Genomic DNA, 19,752 nt, shown 5'->3' with positions numbered 1-19,752 from the left:
ATAATATATTTAATCATTAAATCTTGAGGCATATAGACTCTAAGTTAGGCATTACACTTTCACACTATAATGATTATTCTCTATTGCTCATTTATTCATTTTATTCTATAACCTTATCATACTCTATGTTTATTAACATGTTTACTATTGAAACTCATTATCTTTGTTAGACCATTAAACACATCTACTTATCTACTTACTACTTATCACATTATATACCTATTTACTCCCTTATTATATACATATATTCTAATATGACATATTAGAACCTAAACCCCATTGGTATCAATTTCCATAGAACCCATGAAAACCTAGGATTAATTGACACTTTAAATATAGTTAATCCATTCAAATAGCATTCCTAGTGTTCACATACTAAAAGCCCCAAATTAATTCAAACTATATAAAATTATGGTCTATGTTCATACTTTACCAATAGGTAAAATTAGAGTTTCAATCAGTTAATTCATTAACGCGGAACTTGTATAATGCATAGTAATCTATTACAAATGAAAGCTCCAAGCTAATTTTAGACATTTAGCTTCATATTAAAATTACCCTAATTTTCGGAGCCAACAAAATCCTCACAAATCAACATGCTTTCAAGCTTCCAATCCTATGGGTAGAACAAGAATTACAAGGGAATGCTTGAATGTTTACCTCACTAAAAACCCATGGCCGGAATCCCCTTTTTATTTTAAAGCTTCATCTCTTATAAATTGCTACACTACCCCACCACATATAGATTCTATCTTTATTCTTTTCTTTAATTCCCCACACTACTTTTATTTATTCTAACTACAATTTACCCTTACATATAATTATTTACCACCCTAGGACTTATTTAAAATAGGTTAATTAATCGTCACAATAACATTATTATTAGTTAATCTCTTTATCACTTAAAACTTATATTACATAAATATATCATCATTAAATAATATTGTTATTATATTATTATCACACAAATATTATTATTAATCACTCTTGTTTATATTTCAATTATGATAAAGTCATTATTATTATATCTATTATTCTAAATCATTCCATGAGTAATTAATTTCATTAATTAATTCAGATTATTATGAGGTTACTAATAACAAACTTAATTATTTTCTCGGGTCTTACACATTTGATCTAGAGCTCATTGACATATATTCAGATTTTTAATTAGATTTAGATCTAACTGAGTAAAATCTACTTAGTTGGAAGTTCTATTGAATTATAATTAAAAATTGAGAAGGATTTGAGTTCAAACCTTTGGATCTAATATTGCGTTGAACTTTAATTAGCCTAAGTTCAAATTGGATTTGGTTTTGACCCGATCCATTCACATCCTTTTTTGAATTGTTGAAGGCCTTAGAGTTTGGTGACATAACCATCAGGTTTAATTTTCGAATTCCCTTGGATGAAAAAAATTTCTTGAGGCCACACCCTTGGCGAAAGCCTGATTTAATCGATTCGTGTGGTGTGTGGCGCCTTACAAGGGTCCGGAGTTTATCTTTTAAGAGTGGGTATACGATGTGACCCTGCCTTGGGGGGTTCCTGTCATAAAATAAAATAATAAAAAATTATTTCTATAGAATAGAGAAAGAATTTAGATAAGCGAATGTATAATGTTTTCAAAAGTGACTATTTAAAACAGAAAAAGTAGCATTTGGTTAATCATTTTAGGTAGAAATTTAGATAAGTTATTAGGGATGCTCTAATATGTAGACTTGTGAAAAAATGGAGAATTAGCTTAATAGTTGTTGGTACAGTTTCCGGTATGGTGGACTCAAGGGCTGATTGGTAAATCTGAGACGACACTTTCTTTCTCTCTCCTTCAAGACAACAAGAAGCATTAAGAGGATGCGCTGGGTGATGGCTGGGGCGTTCCTCCTCCAATGGTTAAGTCAGAGACGGTTTTAGCTTGGTATAGAGTAGAGTTCAGTATGAATCCGTGTACCTGTGGCTTATAAGCCTTTTTATAGCTAGGTCCCATGGGGACGGTAATGATGACCGGGCGGAGGATTCGGGATATGGGTGTAACGGATGCAGGAGTTAATGTTATGATTCCCTGATCGTTATGTTTGATGAGAGATCATCCTTGCCATTGATGTCATTCCGAGGATGGTGTGTGGCGGATATCGTGGGTGGCGTGATCTGGGGAATGATGCATAACCGTCGATGGCATTTAAGTGTGTGTCATAACTGACCCAACAAGTGTGCCATAATCGAGCTATTAGTGTGACCAGCGCGAATCTTGCCTGCAACTGTCGAACTCTCACATTAAGTATACTGCTGATTGTGCAAACTGAGTGAGCATGGTCTTCCGAGAGTGTGGGTTTGGCAAAGTGACGTCGTTCCTTGCTTCTGAAGCCGGGTTACTTCTTAGCAAACCCATATGAAGGCGTTGGGCTTTTATCTGGGCAAATGGGCTCCTGGCCAGATTGTTGGATATTTGGCCCAGTGGCTTTAGGGTAAAATATGGTGTAACAATTACCCCCGAATTCCTTCTACCGAGAAGTCGGGAGAAGATAATTCAAAATTTTGTTTTCTCTCATTTTAGATGGTGGACCCTTGGGTTGCTTTTGTCTGATTGGTTCCTTGTGTTCGTTAATTCTGGCGTCTTAACCATTTATGGGATTTGACATCTACGTGCGCTGGATATTCCACAGTTGGGTGCGATCTTTGATTTTGAAATTTTTGTCTTTATCCTCATAAATGTGCCGTTGCTCATATGCGTGTACTTTTGCGGGTCATTTCGCGAGAATCGGTGAGACAGGTGTCGATTCTTGAACGGTGCTTTCGCGTCCTTTGAAAGGAAAGGTGGCTTGAGCCTCTTCAGTTTAGGTGTAGTTGTAGGCTTATGTGGCAATCTAGGGGTTCGTCTGCTAGAGTCCGTCCGTTTAGTGAAGTGTCTACTTCCGGGGCGGAGATGTCTCTGCACTTGGAATATCCTCGCAAATAGAGGTCCTGTTTTTCGTCACTTGATAAGAAGGTGCTCAGGCACAACTATGAGATTCCTTCCTCAGTTTCTTTGCATTTTCTCAATGATTCCACTGGGATGGTAGGCGGTCCGGGTGACATATGCGTTTACGAGCGTATGTTCATGCCTGGGGTCCGTCTCTCCTTCTCTCCCATCGTAAGGGAGACGTTTTCTTTCCTAGGGGTGGCCCCAGGATAGTTGACGCCAAACGGGTGGCAGTACTTCATGGCTACACTTCTATTGTGGCCTACTGTTTTTCCGAGGCACTCCATGTCGGTGGTGGAGTACTTGAACATATATTGTCCTCATATGTTTTTGAACACCGAGACAGTTACTTTCATGGTTGTGGGAAGAACCAATTTATTGAGCCTGGCAAGACCCTATCTAACAACAAACACTGGGCGAACCAATTCTTCTATGTTTCCGGGTCTTGGGAAGCGTTTGTGTCAGAGGTTTCACCCTTGGAGCATACCGTTTCTTGAGAGTGGGGAGTTTCCCGAGAATGTTGTGAATATCTCTGATCCTTATTTCTTTCTTTTGTTCGGCATATTTTTATCTTTTCCTTTTTGACAGGGAAAGAATGTCCTATGTTGGATTCAGAGTAGCGGGGCCGGGTGGATTTCATACTGGAATTGTTTCAGCAGCTTGAGAATGAAGCTCGAATGGTTTTTAACAATATCATTACCGACTCTGCCCTTCGAGAGCACTTAGGTTATCAGATTCTTGTTGGCAAGGTTCTTTGGGATCACTAAGGGAACCCTAAGAAACCAGTTCTCCTTTCTAAGACGGAGGTCTAGAAATCTCCAGCTCGTCCCCAAGCTAAGAAGACTCGAGTGTAGAGAGTCGTTCAATCTTCGGACAAATTGAGTGGGGTCAAGATCTCTGCTCCGGAAGGTTTCGTTTCTGCTTCTGGAACTCGGGATGCGGTTTCATCCATTCCTTCCGCCAAGTCCGACCCCCCTGCGTCAAAGAGGAAGGCTGATAAAGGTAAGACTCTACAGAGGGAGCTCTCCAAGAAGGCAAGAGTCGATAAGTCATTGGAGCTGTTGAGCCTAGTGTCTTCGATCAGGTCTGATTTTGCTGTAGTGACCTTGGGGAGCCCCGCTCATTCGATGGCGTGTCTGATGATATCGTTTCCAAGACCAACATTCTTGACTTGCCCTTAATCAGATCGTTGGCTAACGGTTTGAGCGGGCACCCTCTGATTGCTATCACCAAGATGTTGCCAGCTGACTATACTGGAGGGGAAGGTCAGCTTACTTCAGAGATGCTTGTGGACAAACTAGTCCACCAACATTATTCAGTAAGTTGTGCGGAAAAGAACCCTTCTTTTGCTTTTTTTTTTTTTTTTTGACAAGACTTTGTTTGTGCAGTCTTCTCTTCTGATTGCTAGCTTGTATAAAGAGTTTTAAGAAGGTATACGGGAATATGCTGACGAGAGAGTCGAGCTCCGAGAGTTGGTTCGAAAGCTGAGCAGTCGGCAGAAGGCTTCCAGCTCACAGGTGATTCAAGGTTCAACCCCTGATTCCGAAGTGGAGAATCTGCGTCTTCTGCTAGTAGCAAAAGATCAAGAGCTTCTTGAAAGTAAGCAAAAGCATTCTGAGTTGGAGATTGCTAACATGCATCTTCAGGATCTTCTAGATTCTGCGACCCGAAAGAATCAGGAGCTTGTGGATCATGCCAAGGAAGTGGATGCTAATATTCATCAGGCCACTGCAGAGCATTTTAAAGTTGTGGAGGAACTTCACCAGGCCCGAACTTTTGAAGAAGGATTTCGGAAGCTTTCCGAGACCCTTGAGGCTCAATTGTTGCAATTGGAGGATGTTCGTGAGAGGGTTGAAACGGACTTAAAGACTTCTCGGGACAAGTGTAGTCAGTTCCGCAAGGATACCTTTATTGGAAGGCTAAGGCGACTCGCTATCTTGCAGAGTTGTCTTTCGTTCCATGGCTTTGAGACTTGCTCTAGGCTCGTGGCTTTCCCTGGGGTTTTGAGAACTGCAGATATTTGACTTTCAATCGAGAGCGGTTTGATATTGATCCAGCCACTGTGAACTCTGATTTTTTGTCCATCCTGGCTAGTGCTATTGATGAGGTGGTCGATACAGGCAGGCATCTGATCCCGGATGCTCCGAAGGTCAACGTGCATGGGTTCCGACCAGAAGTGAACTTACCCCCCAAGCCTCTTGGTCCTGTGATTATCATAGATGATGGTGATGATGCTGGACCGACTTCCCAGACTTAGATCTTTTCTTTTTTGTTTGTATAAGGATTTTTGCTTTGTGTATATTTTGAACTGCCTTTGAACTTTGGTTGATATTTCCAAATGCTTTGGAATGTCTTTTGAGTTTTGGTTTGCCCTAGCTTTTGATTTTCTTATCTTTGTTGTATTCAGTGGTTGGGTGTACTACCCCCCACGACTGAGGATTAAAAAGTAATTTTAAACCTCAGTCATGTAACTAATGTTTATACGTCTCTAAGAGATAACTCAATCGGCTGGAATTACGCTTAATAAAGCGAAAGTTATTAATTCAAATTTCTCTCACCCTTTTATGCGGACATATAAAAAAGAAAGAAAAAAAAAAACTGATGTTTATATAGTTAATATATAAATATATATGAGTCGTTTTAATAAGCTAGCTGAGTCCTTATATGAGTATAATTTTATGTTCACGAATAGCTCATTTAATAACCGAGTTGCGCACGAGCCGAACTTTATCGAATCGAGCCCGGGCAAACTGAAGGGTAATTTTGTTAGTTTAGAGGCTTACAGCCCTATCTCCTCCCTTCCCTCAAAACTCACGCACGTCACTTTCTTCTCCTCTTTCTTTCTTTCTTTCTTTCTTTTCTCCTTTTCACTTTCTTTTCTTCTCTTCTCTTCTCTTCTCTTCTCACCGGCACACGTACACACACTCATGGCCGAGTGAGCGAGAGAACGAAACTGAATGAGAGAGAGAGCTGCCGCCGTGAAAGGAAGAAAGAAGAAGAAGAAGAAGAGGAAAGTGAGGAACGAAAATGGGATTTCCGGCTGGGTAAATCTTTAACCTTTTCCCTTATGATTTTCCGTTCTACCCATTAGATTTCAAGCTTGAAATCATGTTGATTTGTGGGAATTTTGTTGGGTCCGAAATTAGGGAAAGTTTAGTATGAAGCTAAATCCCTAAAATTAATGTGGGGCTTTATGTGTAGTAGATTGCTATGCATTATACAAGTTCTGGGTTATTGAATTAATGGGTTGAAACTCTAATTTTACCTATTGGAAAAGTATGAATATAAACCCTAATTTTATATGCTTTGAATTAAATTTGGGGCTTTTGGTATGTGGACACTAGGAATGTAAATGGTTTAATTACATTTAAAGTGTTAATTAATCCTAAGTTTTCATGGGTTCCGTGGAAATTGATACCTATGGGGTTTAGGTTCTAATATGACATTGTAAGTGTTTATGAGTATTATAAATTGGGGTAAACGACAATGAGAATGGATATATATATGTTACGTATGATAAGGGAGTAAATAGGTATATAATGTGATAATTAGTAAGTAGATAAGTAGATGGGTTTAATGGTTTAACAAAGATAATGAGTTTCAATAGTAGACATGTTGATAAACATAGAGTATGATAAGATTATAGAATAAAATGAATAAATGAGCATTAGAGAATAATGATTATAAGGTTAAGTCATAAGTGTAATGCCTAACTTAGAGTCTATGTATATGCCTCTAGAGTTGGTGATTAAATATATATTATGTTATAAGATAATAGTTTAGTTAAACAAAGTTATTAAGACATTAAATGGTTAAAGACTTAATTTAATTAGAATTGTTAAAGTAATGCATTTAATTGATTAAAGAATAAAGTATTAAATAAAATGATTTAAGATGAGATGATTGTATATTATTGGTTCCCAAATATAACCTTAAAGCATTAGAGTATTATAAGTATAAATTAGTTATGTTATAAAAATGCATACCTTGACTTTAAATCCACTTAGTGTTGCAATTAAATAATTAATGCAATTACCTATGTACAATAAAAGTGGCTAAGCGTGCTATTGAAATTGGCTTAACTTAATATGCGTTTACATTATATAAGGATCAAACATACACTCGTAACTTAAATATGTAAAGCGATTAATTAGAACGAGTCTTTAATTATGTTGTTTGAGATTGTGATGTCTACCTAGTTGTGAGAAAGTGAGAGAGGTTATGTGTGACTACGCAGGTAGTTATATGTGCAACAAGGTTTAGAGTTTGACAGTGTAACTAAGTCCAATGATACAGTTAATTGCAGTTATGTAATGTGATATTGGAGGCTTAGGATTGAATCTAGTCCTCCATTATGTAGTATGTGTAACCAGATTGATGGAGCATTTCGAAAAGATTACTTGAGTCGTGAGTCACTTGCAGTCTACTAAAGGTAAGTATTTTACTTATTGGGCAAAGGTTCTTTGTTTTAATGTTTTAAAATGTGTTTAAGGAAAAATATAGCTATTTGGCTTCGAGCTAGCATTACTAGATATATACTTTGTCAATTTAATGATGTTTCATGAAATATTTTGATGAAAGGTTTCTATGAGCTTTTATGAGTTTACAAGATAAAATGATGATTAAGTTGTTATGATATTTTGATGGTTCACATGGTTTACAACATGATTATGATTTTATGAAATGATTTATAAATAGCATATGAGTACTAGGATTTTATGACATGAGCATGAACATGGATGATATGAGGAGATGATGTTAAAATCCTCATATCATCCATACATATATACATATAACACCATCTCCTCGTATCATCCATATATATATATATATATATATATATATGGATGATACGAGGAGATGGTGTTATATGTATATATGTATGAATGATATGAGGAGATGATAGTATATATGTATTAATGGTATATGGAGTCATGTTAATGACAATGATGAGCATGGGCATGCATATCATATGGTTTTATGATGATGATGGTTTGTTTATATGTTTTTATGCTAGACATATCAGTATGTTTATGACACGGGAGATGCAACCGTGCATATGTATACCGTAATGGATAGATGATGCATGATGACTTTCCATATGTTTTATTACTTAGCTATGCTTATGAACTCGTGTTCACTCATAATAGTGAATGCACGTCTATAGGTGTAACTAAGCTATATAATATGTAAGCATGTATAAAGTTAGATGGGTTAGTATGTGCATGTTCCGAGAGCGGAAGATCGGGCTTACGTATACTCACACAGTTGATTTAGTATGTTTTCAAATGATGGCTCATTTTGGAAAATTAGTAAGTTCTATACTGTTGAGCATCTCTATTTCATGGAGACAGCGGACTCATAAAATCCGTCTGCATTATGGGTGGTGGTGATTCCCGTGGTGTAGACGATGATGTTGATGCAGGTACAAGGACTATAGATGATGACCTAGTGGCTATGTATTTGGGTTACCACGATGTCTGAGGCCTAGATGTGTCGGATGTTCATTTTGTTGGACTAGTTGTTAGTCCTCTTTTGTAGAGTATTTATGTATATGCTTAGACATTGGTATTTTGTATATGGCTCGTGTCGCATGTGACACTTTTGTATGTAAAACTTTATTCACATAGATGTGTTTGTCAGCTCAAATGTGTTATGTATGTCTGATGTTATTTATATTCCGCTGCAAAGATATGAACTTTGATGAATCATTGATGATGCATGTAGCTCTGTGTGCCATATTATATTGTTAGTTAGGTTAATTCATGGGTTCATGGTATACTTTGGTATCGCCATGCCACTGTGACAATCCGCTTTGTTGCGGGTTATTAGTTTTTAAGAAATAAAAATTTTTAATCGTGTTTTTATCAAGCGGGTCGTCACCGAAAGTGGGCATCTATTACAGGACATCCCAAAAAGGAAAGAGGGACGAGCAAAATGTGATGAGTATAATACATAGAAATATATTGGCTTTTTTGTTCACCTATGCATTTATTATGATTCAAACAAAGAATTTACTAGGTAGGCAATGCGCTCGTTTGTTCTCCCATTTTTACCTTGTATACTTTTATTTATTGTGGTTTTTTTTTTTTTTTTTGGGATAATGGCCAGGATTCAGGAGGGTTGATGCGGTAAAGTGGGGATACTTTGAGGCTGCATTTTATTTTTTATATAAATTTCAACTTTGAAACATAGGACGGAGTATATCATTGTCTTCCTTTGGCAGTTGAAAAGCAACATACATCAGATATTAGTGAAGTTGTCTTGGGTGAAATGTTGATGCAGAGTTCCCTTCCTAGTTCAACTGAAGCTGCTCTGTTTTTTGTATCTGATCATGGCAAAGAAGATACCTTATGTGATTGGATGCCAGACACCGAAACTTTTCGGATTCCAAATTGTGATAAACACTCTCATGGACAGTGCAGAAAGGCTAAATCAATACTAGAAGGAAAAGAGATGGCTGATAGTCCAAGCTCCTTAAATTTTCCAAGAAGTTATGCGCAGCCATCAACTGTTAGTACAATATCTGAAACTTGTGCACCAAATTTCGTATATAGGCGAAGGAAGCTACAGGGAAACTCAGTCACCATTTTTTCACCACAAGCTGCGGCAAACACAAAGAGAAGTGCTGATTGCCTTTCAGTCATAAGTTCTGATGCACCTTCCGTGGTAGCCAAGGAGCAACTTGTGGGTTTTCAGGTTGAGCATGAAAGTCATACTGTTGGAGCGCCCTTCAAGGCTCCTCTTTTATGCATAAAAGAACCCCGTGTTTTAAGTTCACAATCTATCAATGGATGTTCAGTTGGGGAAGAGTATGTTTCTGATGCAGCACTCAAAAATATCAGGCAAAATTTTTTAGAGGTGGACAGTATAAATGACAGTTGCTCATCATCAAAATCAAATATGGAATTTGTTTCAGCTTCCATGATGACCGAAATGGATGACACTGGTGAGTGCTCCTCATCTAGTGTAATGGTTATGGAAGTCAAGGGGCAAGATCTTTCAGAAAATGATTTATGCATTTCTATACTTAGAAGCCAGGGGGTATTTGGAGGAGTTTTGCCTACCAAGACTCATGATTCTGCTGAGGATGCGGGAACTAGTAGTGGAAGAAGCTGCTCCCGGTCATGCAAGATTTGCAGTCATTCAGAAACTACACTGAACATGCTTATTTGTGATCATTGTGAAGAAGCATTTCATGTTTCTTGTATCAATCCCCGTATGAAGAAAATACCAACTGATGAATGGTTTTGTCATTCTTGTTTGAAAAAGAAGCTTAAAATTCCAAAGGAAACAGCTATCAGAAAATCGCCAAGCATTGCCAGTGAAATGGGCAGAGGTAGAAATGCATCAGCTAAAGGTGAATCAAATCCAATAGCATTGATGTTGAGAGACAGTGAACCACATACAATGGGTGTTCGGGTTGGTAAAGGTTTTCAAGCAGATGTTCCTGACTGGTCTGGTCCAATAATTTAGTATGTTCTTTCACTAATCTTCAAATTCTCAACTTTTCAAAGTAGATTGTTTTATGCAATAGGTAACTTCAAGCATATATTCTGTTTCTCTATAGGATCTCCCGTTCTACATCATTTTAAGTGGAATGAGTTGGTAGAGATTTCTTTTTTTCATTTCTTTTTTTTCTTTTGGGGTAAGTGGTAAATAGTTACTTTGAGTGCCCTCTTGTCTTTAGTTATGTTTATTTGTTTTACTGAGGTAGAAGAGTTGGACCCCTTTGCTCTTTTCTAATGATATCAAAAACCCATTCCCTCAAATGTTGTGAGAGCTTTGCTCTCATTGTGAGCTTCTCTAACTTCTTCAAGCTTGATGTTTATATATTGTCCCTGGACAATTAAAGCAGATTGGGAAAAGTTTATCTTGCTATTAGTTGGGGAATTTAGGAGGTGATTAGTATGGGTTTTAAACCAATCCTTTGTAGAAAGTGACTCTTGGGGTTGCTTGTGAATTGCAATATGGCCTTTAATTTTATGAGAGCATGTTATTGGAGCTTCGAGAATCATATTAATGGTCACTGCTGAGGTGGTGCACTAATAGGAGTAAAGCAGAGTGGCTAATAGAAGGGAGTGCCTGGCCTGATCAGTGCTACTTTTTAGTTTGTTTTGTTGTCTCCTTGTTTGATAGCGTTTTCCATGCTTATTGTTTGGTTGGAGAGACCTTCTCCGCATTACATTCAAATGTTAGATTTATACAAATTATTCTTCTTTTTTCACACTCTTGTCAAAAAAAAAAAAAAAAAATTAAAAGTATTAAAAGGGAAGATATTGTTTGTCATCTGCCTTTTCCTTGTTGATTTATATTTCTTTTTCCTTGTTACTCATAGCTTCTTGTTATTTTGATGTGATGCAGTGATGTTGATGCCATAGGTGAACCACTGGAAATGGATCCTCCAGAGTGTGTTACTTCACATGTAAAGCTCAATTTTTCATTTTCCTTGTAATTAGTATTTCGATCTGGTTTCAAAGAGAAGTGAAACATTATTTCTTAGCTTTATTATTATTATTATTATTATTTTAATTTGTATTTTTTCCTTCTATAGGTGTTGAACTTCAACAAACCTCATACACTTAACTCTATAGGTAATTGGCTTCAGTGTCGAGAGGTTATAGACGGCATAGGAGAAGATGTAAATGGAACTATATGTGGAAAGTGGCGCAGGTAAACCAAATAACAATCTTCTTTGTCAGTGATCCTAGTGACATTGTTGTATTTTTGTGCTCGTAGTGTTTGATGAGCATCTAACTAGAATTTTTGAAAGCTATATTTTGCTTTAGTTGGAATCTTTTTCTTGGAAAATCTACCAATAGTTTGATATTGTATCAAGATTAGCTTTAGGGAGAACTTAAATATGAACAGGTATGAACGCGAGTTTTTGTGTTTCTGGTTTTCCCATGAATTTTAATGATCTAAAATGCTCATAAATTTATTACCTTCCGTGTGACATTTTCTTCTTAGAAATGGGCTGCTCAAATTTTGAGAAAAGTTGGTTTTTTTTTTTTTTTGTTTTTTTTGTTTGTGTGTGTGTGTGTGTGGGGTTGGATGAAAGGAGCAGGAGGGAGGGGTGACTAAAGATTAGAGATGGGCCATCTTGACACTGGTGACAATGCTTGACTACTTGAAATCTATCAGTCTTTCACCTTATCATACAAATCATTAATTTGAGTTTAAATGCCATTTGAACTGATTCAACTGCCTTGACATACATTTAGGAATAAATGGCGATTCCATTTGTACAATTTGTATGGAAGATATGAAACTTCAATGCTTTAGTTTTGACTTCTCTAGCAAATAATACGTTTAATATATGATCTTCTATTGCGCAATGGGCTTGAGAGAGAGGGTTGGTGGATAATGGCGGTGGACTCTAAATTTGGCAATTCATGGGGTGGGTGATGTTCTATTGAGCCTTATAGAGCGTTTGAGGTGGGGTTTAGGAAGAATATTAGGAATGGTTAGAGGAATTTTTCGTGTTATACTAGATTTGAAGTGGGAGATGGCTTCAAGATTAGACTTTGGCATAATCAGTGGTGTGGGATGTGGTCCTAAAGGAGACATTTCCAGATTTATTTGGTATTGCCTTTGCAAAGAATGCCTCTGTTGCGAGTCTTGTGACTCACTTGGAGTTTTATGGTGGTTCAAATTAGTGGAACATGAGCTTTACTAGAGCGACACATGATTGAGAGATAGATGTCTTTGCCTCATTTTTCTAGGTGTGTATTCAGTTAGAGTGAGATGAGATAGTAAAGACAAACAGTGGTGGGTCCCTTCCAAAAGAGGGTGGTTCGAGGTTAAATCCTTCTATTGTTCATTGGTTTGTTGTGAAGGATGCCGCTTCACTTGGAAGAGTGTATGGCGGACTAAGTCTCCTTTGAGGGCAGCCTTTTTTTGCGTGGTCGGCAATTCTCGGTAGGATCCTTACCATGGATAACCTCAAGAAGCGGCACGTGATTGAGATGGATAGACACTACCTGTGTAAGAGGAATGGGGAGTCCGTGGACCATCTTCTTCTTCATTGTGACTTTGCTTATGACATTTGGATTGTCTTTTTTAGTTGTTTTGAGTTGTCTTGGGTTATGCCTAGACGTGTAGTCGATTTGTATGTTTGTTGGTGGACCTCAGGCAGTCCACGAAGTGTTGTTGTGTGATAGATGGTGCCGACGTGCCTTTTATGGTGTTTATAAAAGGAAAGAAATGACATAAGTTTTGAGGATCAGGAGAGGACTTTGGAGGAGATTAAGCCCTTATTCTTCAAAACTTTGTATCTGTGGACAGCTACTTATGCGTCTCCTTTCATGATTAGTTATAGTAATTTTCTTGTTCTTTTTGCTCCTAGCTAGGTGTTTCCTTTTTTATGGAGGCGCCTTATGCTTTTAATGATATAATATGAATTATTTATCCAAAAAAAAAAAAATGATATTTTGTTTCTTTTAGACCATAAGGCCTGTGTAAACCATACAAGAGAACATGCCCCCCAACTAGCAATAAATTCCCTCATTCTAAATCTCTGTGTACTGCAAAAATATGGCAAATTGAGTTGAAAAACCCTTCTTGGGCCTGCTATGTCGGGTGTACTTCACTTATGGACATTTCAACAAGTCTAAGGTACCCATCTTGGATAGATACGATGTGGATAGAGATATTTTCTGACACAGATGGCAAGTTTGTCCAACCACAAAAGAGAATATGCCTCCGTTTGGAGTGGCGGCTGTTGGTTGAGTGGAGAAATATTTGTGCTGGGAGGTTTCAGCATGCATCGAGGTCAGGCAGAGCAATTACCAAGGCTGACCCTTTAAAAGAATAAAATTTGTCTTCAAATTTGCTTGTTCATGTTTTGGGTTTTGGTCAGAATGGTGGCATGTTGATTGAATGATATGCGGATGGTTCAGTCTTTTTAAGTAGCTTTGATTGTGCTTTCAGCTAAATCTATTTATGTTGGTGAGAGTTCTGACTGAAATGTATGATATGTATGAAATGAAGGGAGGTCTGAGTAATTTCTGAAAGTTTGAAGGTCCATTTATTTTTTAGAAAGCCCTGAATGGAGGTTGGAATATTGAGAACTAATATTTTATTTCCTCTATTGAGGAGTTGGTCTAATAATTGAAACATAGTAGTATATGTGATTTAAGACTCTAATTTTAAAGCCTTTAAATAGTTTAAACTATAGCTTGCAAGGCTTAAAAATGTGAAACAAAGGCAAAGGAAAATTACTTATTTGACATGATGTTTGAAATAACATGATCTTTTTACTTATTCTAAATGTTTATTAATTTGAATGCATCTTCCTCATTTACATAGGTATCTTCCACAGATATTTATAATTCTGTTACCTGACATTAAATGGACCTTGAAGATGGAATTAGCCCTGAGGATATTTAGATGATTATGAAATTGCTTGATAAAATGCTTTAATTTTTGTAAGTAATAATTAAACAGTAAAGAAGATTAAGCTGGACTAAGATGCAAGTGGAAGCCAGTTCAGTCAACTGATTCCACATTGAGTAAATCTTTCGCAATGAACCTTTTTTCTGCTCGTACTTGTGGGTCACTTGAAAGTTGCCTAATAAGTTCCAAGTATTCATTTGCTTCTTGTTATGCAATATAGTATAAACTTTATAGCCTGCATGACTAATTATCTCCTCTCTCTTCTTCTTCTTCTTCTTTTTTCTTTTCCAGTTAATCTTTCACGTATGATGCTCAAGGTGCTTAACACACTATAGTTTTTCTTTTTTATTTGCAGGGCTCCTCTTTGTGAAGTCCAAACTGATAACTGGGACTGCTTTCGCTCTGTCCTTTGGGATCCAACCCATGCCGATTGTGCTGTACCTCAGGTGAAATAATCTTTCATTTTTCAGATTTTTAAATCGAATGGTTTGTTTGGATTTTTCTCTGCGTTATTATAAAGAAAATTTTTGGGAGGAAGAATCTTTGCAGGGGGTCTACTAATCGAAGTCTTTAAGATAGTCTCATTTGACTTGAAAAATTCATAGGCTGAAGTTTCTAAGATTTAAGTGTTGAGTGATGACTTTGTGTGTAACATGCAGTTAAATCAGTTACATCTTACAAGTTGTGCGAGGTCAATAATGACTAATTTGAGTAATTATAACCATGCAACATGCTTTTCTATCTTGGAGCATTAAAGAACTTTGGTTGAAAATTGGCATAAATTGTCAGATATCAGATCAGGTTATAATATACCATTCCATTCTGGTGATTTTGCTTGTAAAAAAAATCTTAGTTTAGATTGATCATTGGATGGACTTTTTCTGTACTGCCAAGTGAAAACTGACTCTTTTTACTTAATTGATGCCAAATAATGAAAAAAGAAATGCTAAAGTAAATGTTCAATCAACTATTTAAGGCACTGTCAGCATTATTAATTTATAGTGACTTAGGTTTTTTGTCGTGACATTATATACATCACAGTGGTGTTGTTAGCAAACTGTCTTGATTGTGGGTTTGTCTTTCCTTGACAACTCTGGTACAAGGCACCGGATCACAATGTTGTGTTATAAGTAGTGTGTTGTTGCTTCCCGTGTATTAGTTTAGTGATTAGTTTCTCTGAGTTTCTTTTTCATTTTTCTCCCTCCTAGGCGCTCTCTGTTTATACTTCCCGTGTATGTGAGTTGCGCTTCTCTGCGCTCTTTTTATATATCATCATTACTTATAAAAAAAAAAGGTAGTGTGTTGTTGCATCCTTCTATCATGTTAACTTCATTTTGTATCGAATACTCTTCTATTTTGCCTGAGTTGTTCTGCCCATATTTTATTTTAATTCAATCTCATCTTATTTATTTGATTCAGGAGCTAGAAATGGATGAAGTTTTAAAGCAACTAAAGTATATTCAGATGGTATGTCTTAGCACTCTTTTCATTTCTTGATGTTCTTTTTATTGGTCCAAGGAAAGATGCAGGTAGGTTAAATTACTTAATGTTGCTGCTGAGTTGTTTCAATACTTCATCTCTCCTTTAGATTATACTCACCCCTAATTACATCTTTCAGAGTCATCCACTTATTAACATTAACTAACAATGAAATGATTAATATTTACCAAGTAGTTGGAAGCAAACATATTTTTTAAATTGTTAATAACATTTCATGTGTAAGAAGAAAAGTGTACTAAGCTGCCCCCCAGTAAAACAACATAAAGAACCCAAAATATAGGTCTCTCTTTCAATCCCAGTCTTTGAGCAGCAACAAGGGCCATGACATTGTTCACAAAACAATGAATCAGTCATGTGACAATGAAGTCAATATAGTTTGAACTTCTAATCATGTTGTGAGCACTTCTCTATAAAATTTATGAGCATTTAGAAGAAAATGATGTCGAGTAAAATTGGAAGCAACTACATAAACTTTAATTAGTTCAAGAAAATGCAATTGAATTTTTAGTGTGGTAATTTTATAGGTTTGGATTGCAGTCAGACACTGACGTTAGTAAAATATTAATTTGCTCTGCTTCTATTTATTGGCGATTCCATTTTTTTAGATGTCCAAGGGGTTGGCTCAAGTGGTAAGGGTCTTGGTCTTGGTGGTATTTCTATCAGGTCTAAGGTTCGAATCCTTTTGAGTGCAAACACTTTCTCGGGGCCACGTCCGCCGACGAAGTTGGAGTCTTACCTGATCCATGTGGAGCGAGTGCTTTGCACAGGTCCGGGGTTTACCTGACAGGGTGTGTACACAAAGTGGCCTTGCCTTAGAGGGTTCCCCGTCATCAATTGTTTTTTTAGATGAATTGGAATGTGTACATGGGATCAAGAATCCAAGAGTTAAATGATGCAGATTGCAATAATGACAACCTTGGACGCCATACCAGATCTCAGGGCCTATAGGATAACTTATCTAAAAGGGTCTATAGTTTGTTGCTAGAACAATAAAAGTTGGACCTGATTATATGGCCATATTTTGGGTTTTAGAGCCAGTTTTGGCGGTTTACCTTTATTAGCATGAGAAGAGGATTGGTTCAAGTTTGAACATTGTAATTTTTATTTAATCTTGTGGTGCTTGTGGGAAGAACATTGGACAGTGTTAGTGAGAAAGCTAAGAGAAGACCTTAAATCTCATAATTGAATTAAACACATGTTTTTGGTAGATGAAGGGATGAGAGGAAGAAATCAAGGTAAACATAAATGGTATTTTTGCCAAACTTTTAAGGGTATCTTCTAGGTATTGATTTAGCGCATTTATCACTAATTCATGTAATGCTACTTAGTTTAGGTTCCAAATATTTTATGTTGGTTCAAACCTTTTGGAAATCTATCTCTACAGTCCAATTTTCTGTTTTGATTACCTGAACTCCTTCCGGCTTCTTTGATAGTTCGCAAGGCTTGAGACATGGAGATCCTTTATCTCTTTGCTGTTTGTTGTTGCTGTGGAAGTGTTGAGTAGAACGTTGTCCGTTCACCTTTGTGAATGGGGGTTTTTATTAGGCTTTTCGGTGAGATCTAGAGATAATGCTGAGTTGCTTGTGTCTCATCTCTTATTCGCAGATGATACACTGATTTTTTGTGAGGCTAACTCTGATCATCTTCGTAATTTACGCCACATTTTCTTATGCTTTGAAGCTGTTTCAAAGTTCAAAATTAACTTGGAAAAATCAAAATTAGTCCCTGTAGGTGTCGTGGAAGAAGTCAGAGGCTTAGCCGGTATCCTTGGTTGCAAGGTATCCTCTTTGCCTAGGAAGTACCTTTTTTTTTGACATGTGCCTATGAAGTACCTGAGCCTACCATTGGGAACTCAGTTTAAAGCCAAATCTATTCGGGATGACATTATTAGAAAGATGGAGCGTCTTTTGGCAGGATGAAGCGACTTTATTTGTCTTAGTTAGGTAGGATAACTCAGATTAAAAACACTATCTTTAATCTGCCTACGTATTTTTTACCCTATTCTTCATCCTAGTTGGTGTTGCTAACCTTATCGAAAAAATTCAGCTGGATTTCTTGTGGGGGTGGAGTGGGAGATGAAGTTAAATTCCATTTGGTTAGTTGGGTCGAAGGTTTATATTCCCATTTCCCCAAGAGGGTTTAACCCAAGATCTCTTAGGGAAATGGCTATGGCATTACAACATAGAGAGGGATGCTTTGTGGAGATTGGTGGTGGAAACTAAATATGAGTGCGTGTGGGGAGGGTGGCGTTCTAATGTGGTGCATGGGGGTCCTATGAGTTTGGGGTGTGAAAAATCTTTAGGATGGGATGAAGGGAATTTTTTTATTTTTTTCAGATTTGTGAAATACTAGGTGGGAGATGGGCTTAAGATTCAGTTTTGGCACAACGTCTGATGTGGAGATCAGACCCTGAAGGAAGCTTTTCCAATTTTGTATAGTATTTCCCATTTTAAGGAGGCCTTGGTGGCAGACCATGTGGTGATGGCAAACAACATTTGTCGGTGGAATATCACCTTTATCAGACCCATTCATAATTGGGAGTGAGAGATGATCACCTCTTTCTTCAAACTCTTGTACTCTATGAATAGAGGGTGCGAGGATAGAGTCTGTTAGCTCCCCTCCAAAAGGCTGACATTCAAGTTCAGATCTTTTTATCATGCTCCTAGCCCCAGTGTTGGTTTTTCTTTTGCTTGGAAGAGCATATGGAAAAATAAGGTGCCTTTGAAAGTGGTTTTCTTTGTATGGACAGCAACATTAAGAAGGATTCCAGTCATGGATAATCAAAGAAAGAGGCACTTAATTGTGATGGATTGGTGTTGCATGTGGAGGAACATTGGGGAATCCATCAATCATCTTTTGCTCCATTGCAGTGTTGCTATAGAATTGTGGGTATTAGTTTTCTGTCTTTTTGGGGTAGAGTGGGAATGCCGGTAGTATTGGGTAGTTTGAGTGGCCAGTTTGGTTGTCATCGTTACTTAGAAGCTTGGAAGATGGCTCTCCATTGTGTGATGTGGTGCATATGGAAAGAATGCAACTTCTGTAATTTCGAAGACCGAGAAAATAGTGATAACATTGAAAGATATATTATTCCAGACTTTATATGGGTGGATGGTTATTACTAATAGTTCTTATTTTGCTAACTCTTTAGAGTTTATGGACATGTGTTCCTTTCTCTCTTCTTTAAGGGGGCGTATTTTTTTGTTTACTCCTTATGTACTGGGGTTGCACACTTTTGCGCTTTAATAAGATTGATCTACTTATTTATTTATTTATTTAAAAAAAAACAGCATTTTCCTTCTTTGTGTGGTGGCTTGCTTATTGGAGTCTAGAATTCTCTTTCATATTTTTCCATGTTTGTTGCTGGTTAATTCTGGGTTCTTAACATATTTCATATTCTGTGTAGCTGAGGCCCCAGCTAGCTGCCAAACGGCGAAAATCGGATCGTGCACATAGTAATGGTGATCCGCGAAAACCTACAGCTGATGCATCAAACATACAGACTATATAATATGGTGAGAATTGCTTGATAATTTTGTCGAGTGTCTATACAACTTGACATGTCTGTGCCTTGTACATTCAAGTCAAAGAAAATCCAAATTTAGTTAGGTATTCTACATCACAGTTGTCTAACATTGTAATTGTCATAGATAAATCGAAGTATAGATGTCTCAGCCCAGGCTATTGTGCCTCCTGCAACTATCTTCATCTGCTCTTACTTTTCATTGTTGATTTAGTGAATTCCCCCAACCCCCCACCCATCTCCCACCAATCTTTTTTTTTTCCTTAATTTTTACTCCAAGTCGTGGAATGGTTGAGCTGAAAATAGACCATTTCATTCGAAAGAAAAGGGAAAATAAATGAGATTGTTCACATACTTTGGCTTCTCACTTCCCAGTGTT

The 19,752-nt window shown here is 37.1% G+C and overlaps 1 protein-coding gene across 2 annotated transcripts; it reads left to right on the top strand.

The window, feature by feature from the left end:
- Positions 1 to 5,759: 5,759 nt before the first annotated feature.
- LOC132189206 (uncharacterized) lies at positions 5,760 to 19,544 on the top strand. Of its 2 annotated transcripts, XM_059603817.1 has the most exons (8): positions 5,760 to 6,000; positions 7,317 to 7,388; positions 9,068 to 10,431; positions 11,321 to 11,381; positions 11,511 to 11,629; positions 14,709 to 14,799; positions 15,773 to 15,820; positions 19,257 to 19,544. In XM_059603817.1, the coding sequence occupies exons 3-8, from the start codon at positions 9,230 to 9,232 to the stop codon at positions 19,359 to 19,361; spliced, it is 1,626 nt and encodes a 541-aa protein (XP_059459800.1). In that variant the 5' UTR covers positions 5,760 to 6,000; positions 7,317 to 7,388; positions 9,068 to 9,229; the 3' UTR covers positions 19,362 to 19,544. The 2 variants fall into 2 exon arrangements, with proteins under 2 accessions (XP_059459800.1, XP_059459799.1); XM_059603816.1 differs by lacking the exon at positions 7,317 to 7,388.
- The last annotated feature ends 208 nt before the right edge of the window (positions 19,545 to 19,752 follow it).

The sequence above is a fragment of the Corylus avellana genome, chromosome ca8, assembly GCF_901000735.1.
Source record: "Corylus avellana chromosome ca8, CavTom2PMs-1.0".
Classification (NCBI taxonomy): Eukaryota; Viridiplantae; Streptophyta; class Magnoliopsida; order Fagales; family Betulaceae; genus Corylus; species Corylus avellana.
This window is presented reverse-complemented; position numbering and strand designations above follow the sequence as displayed.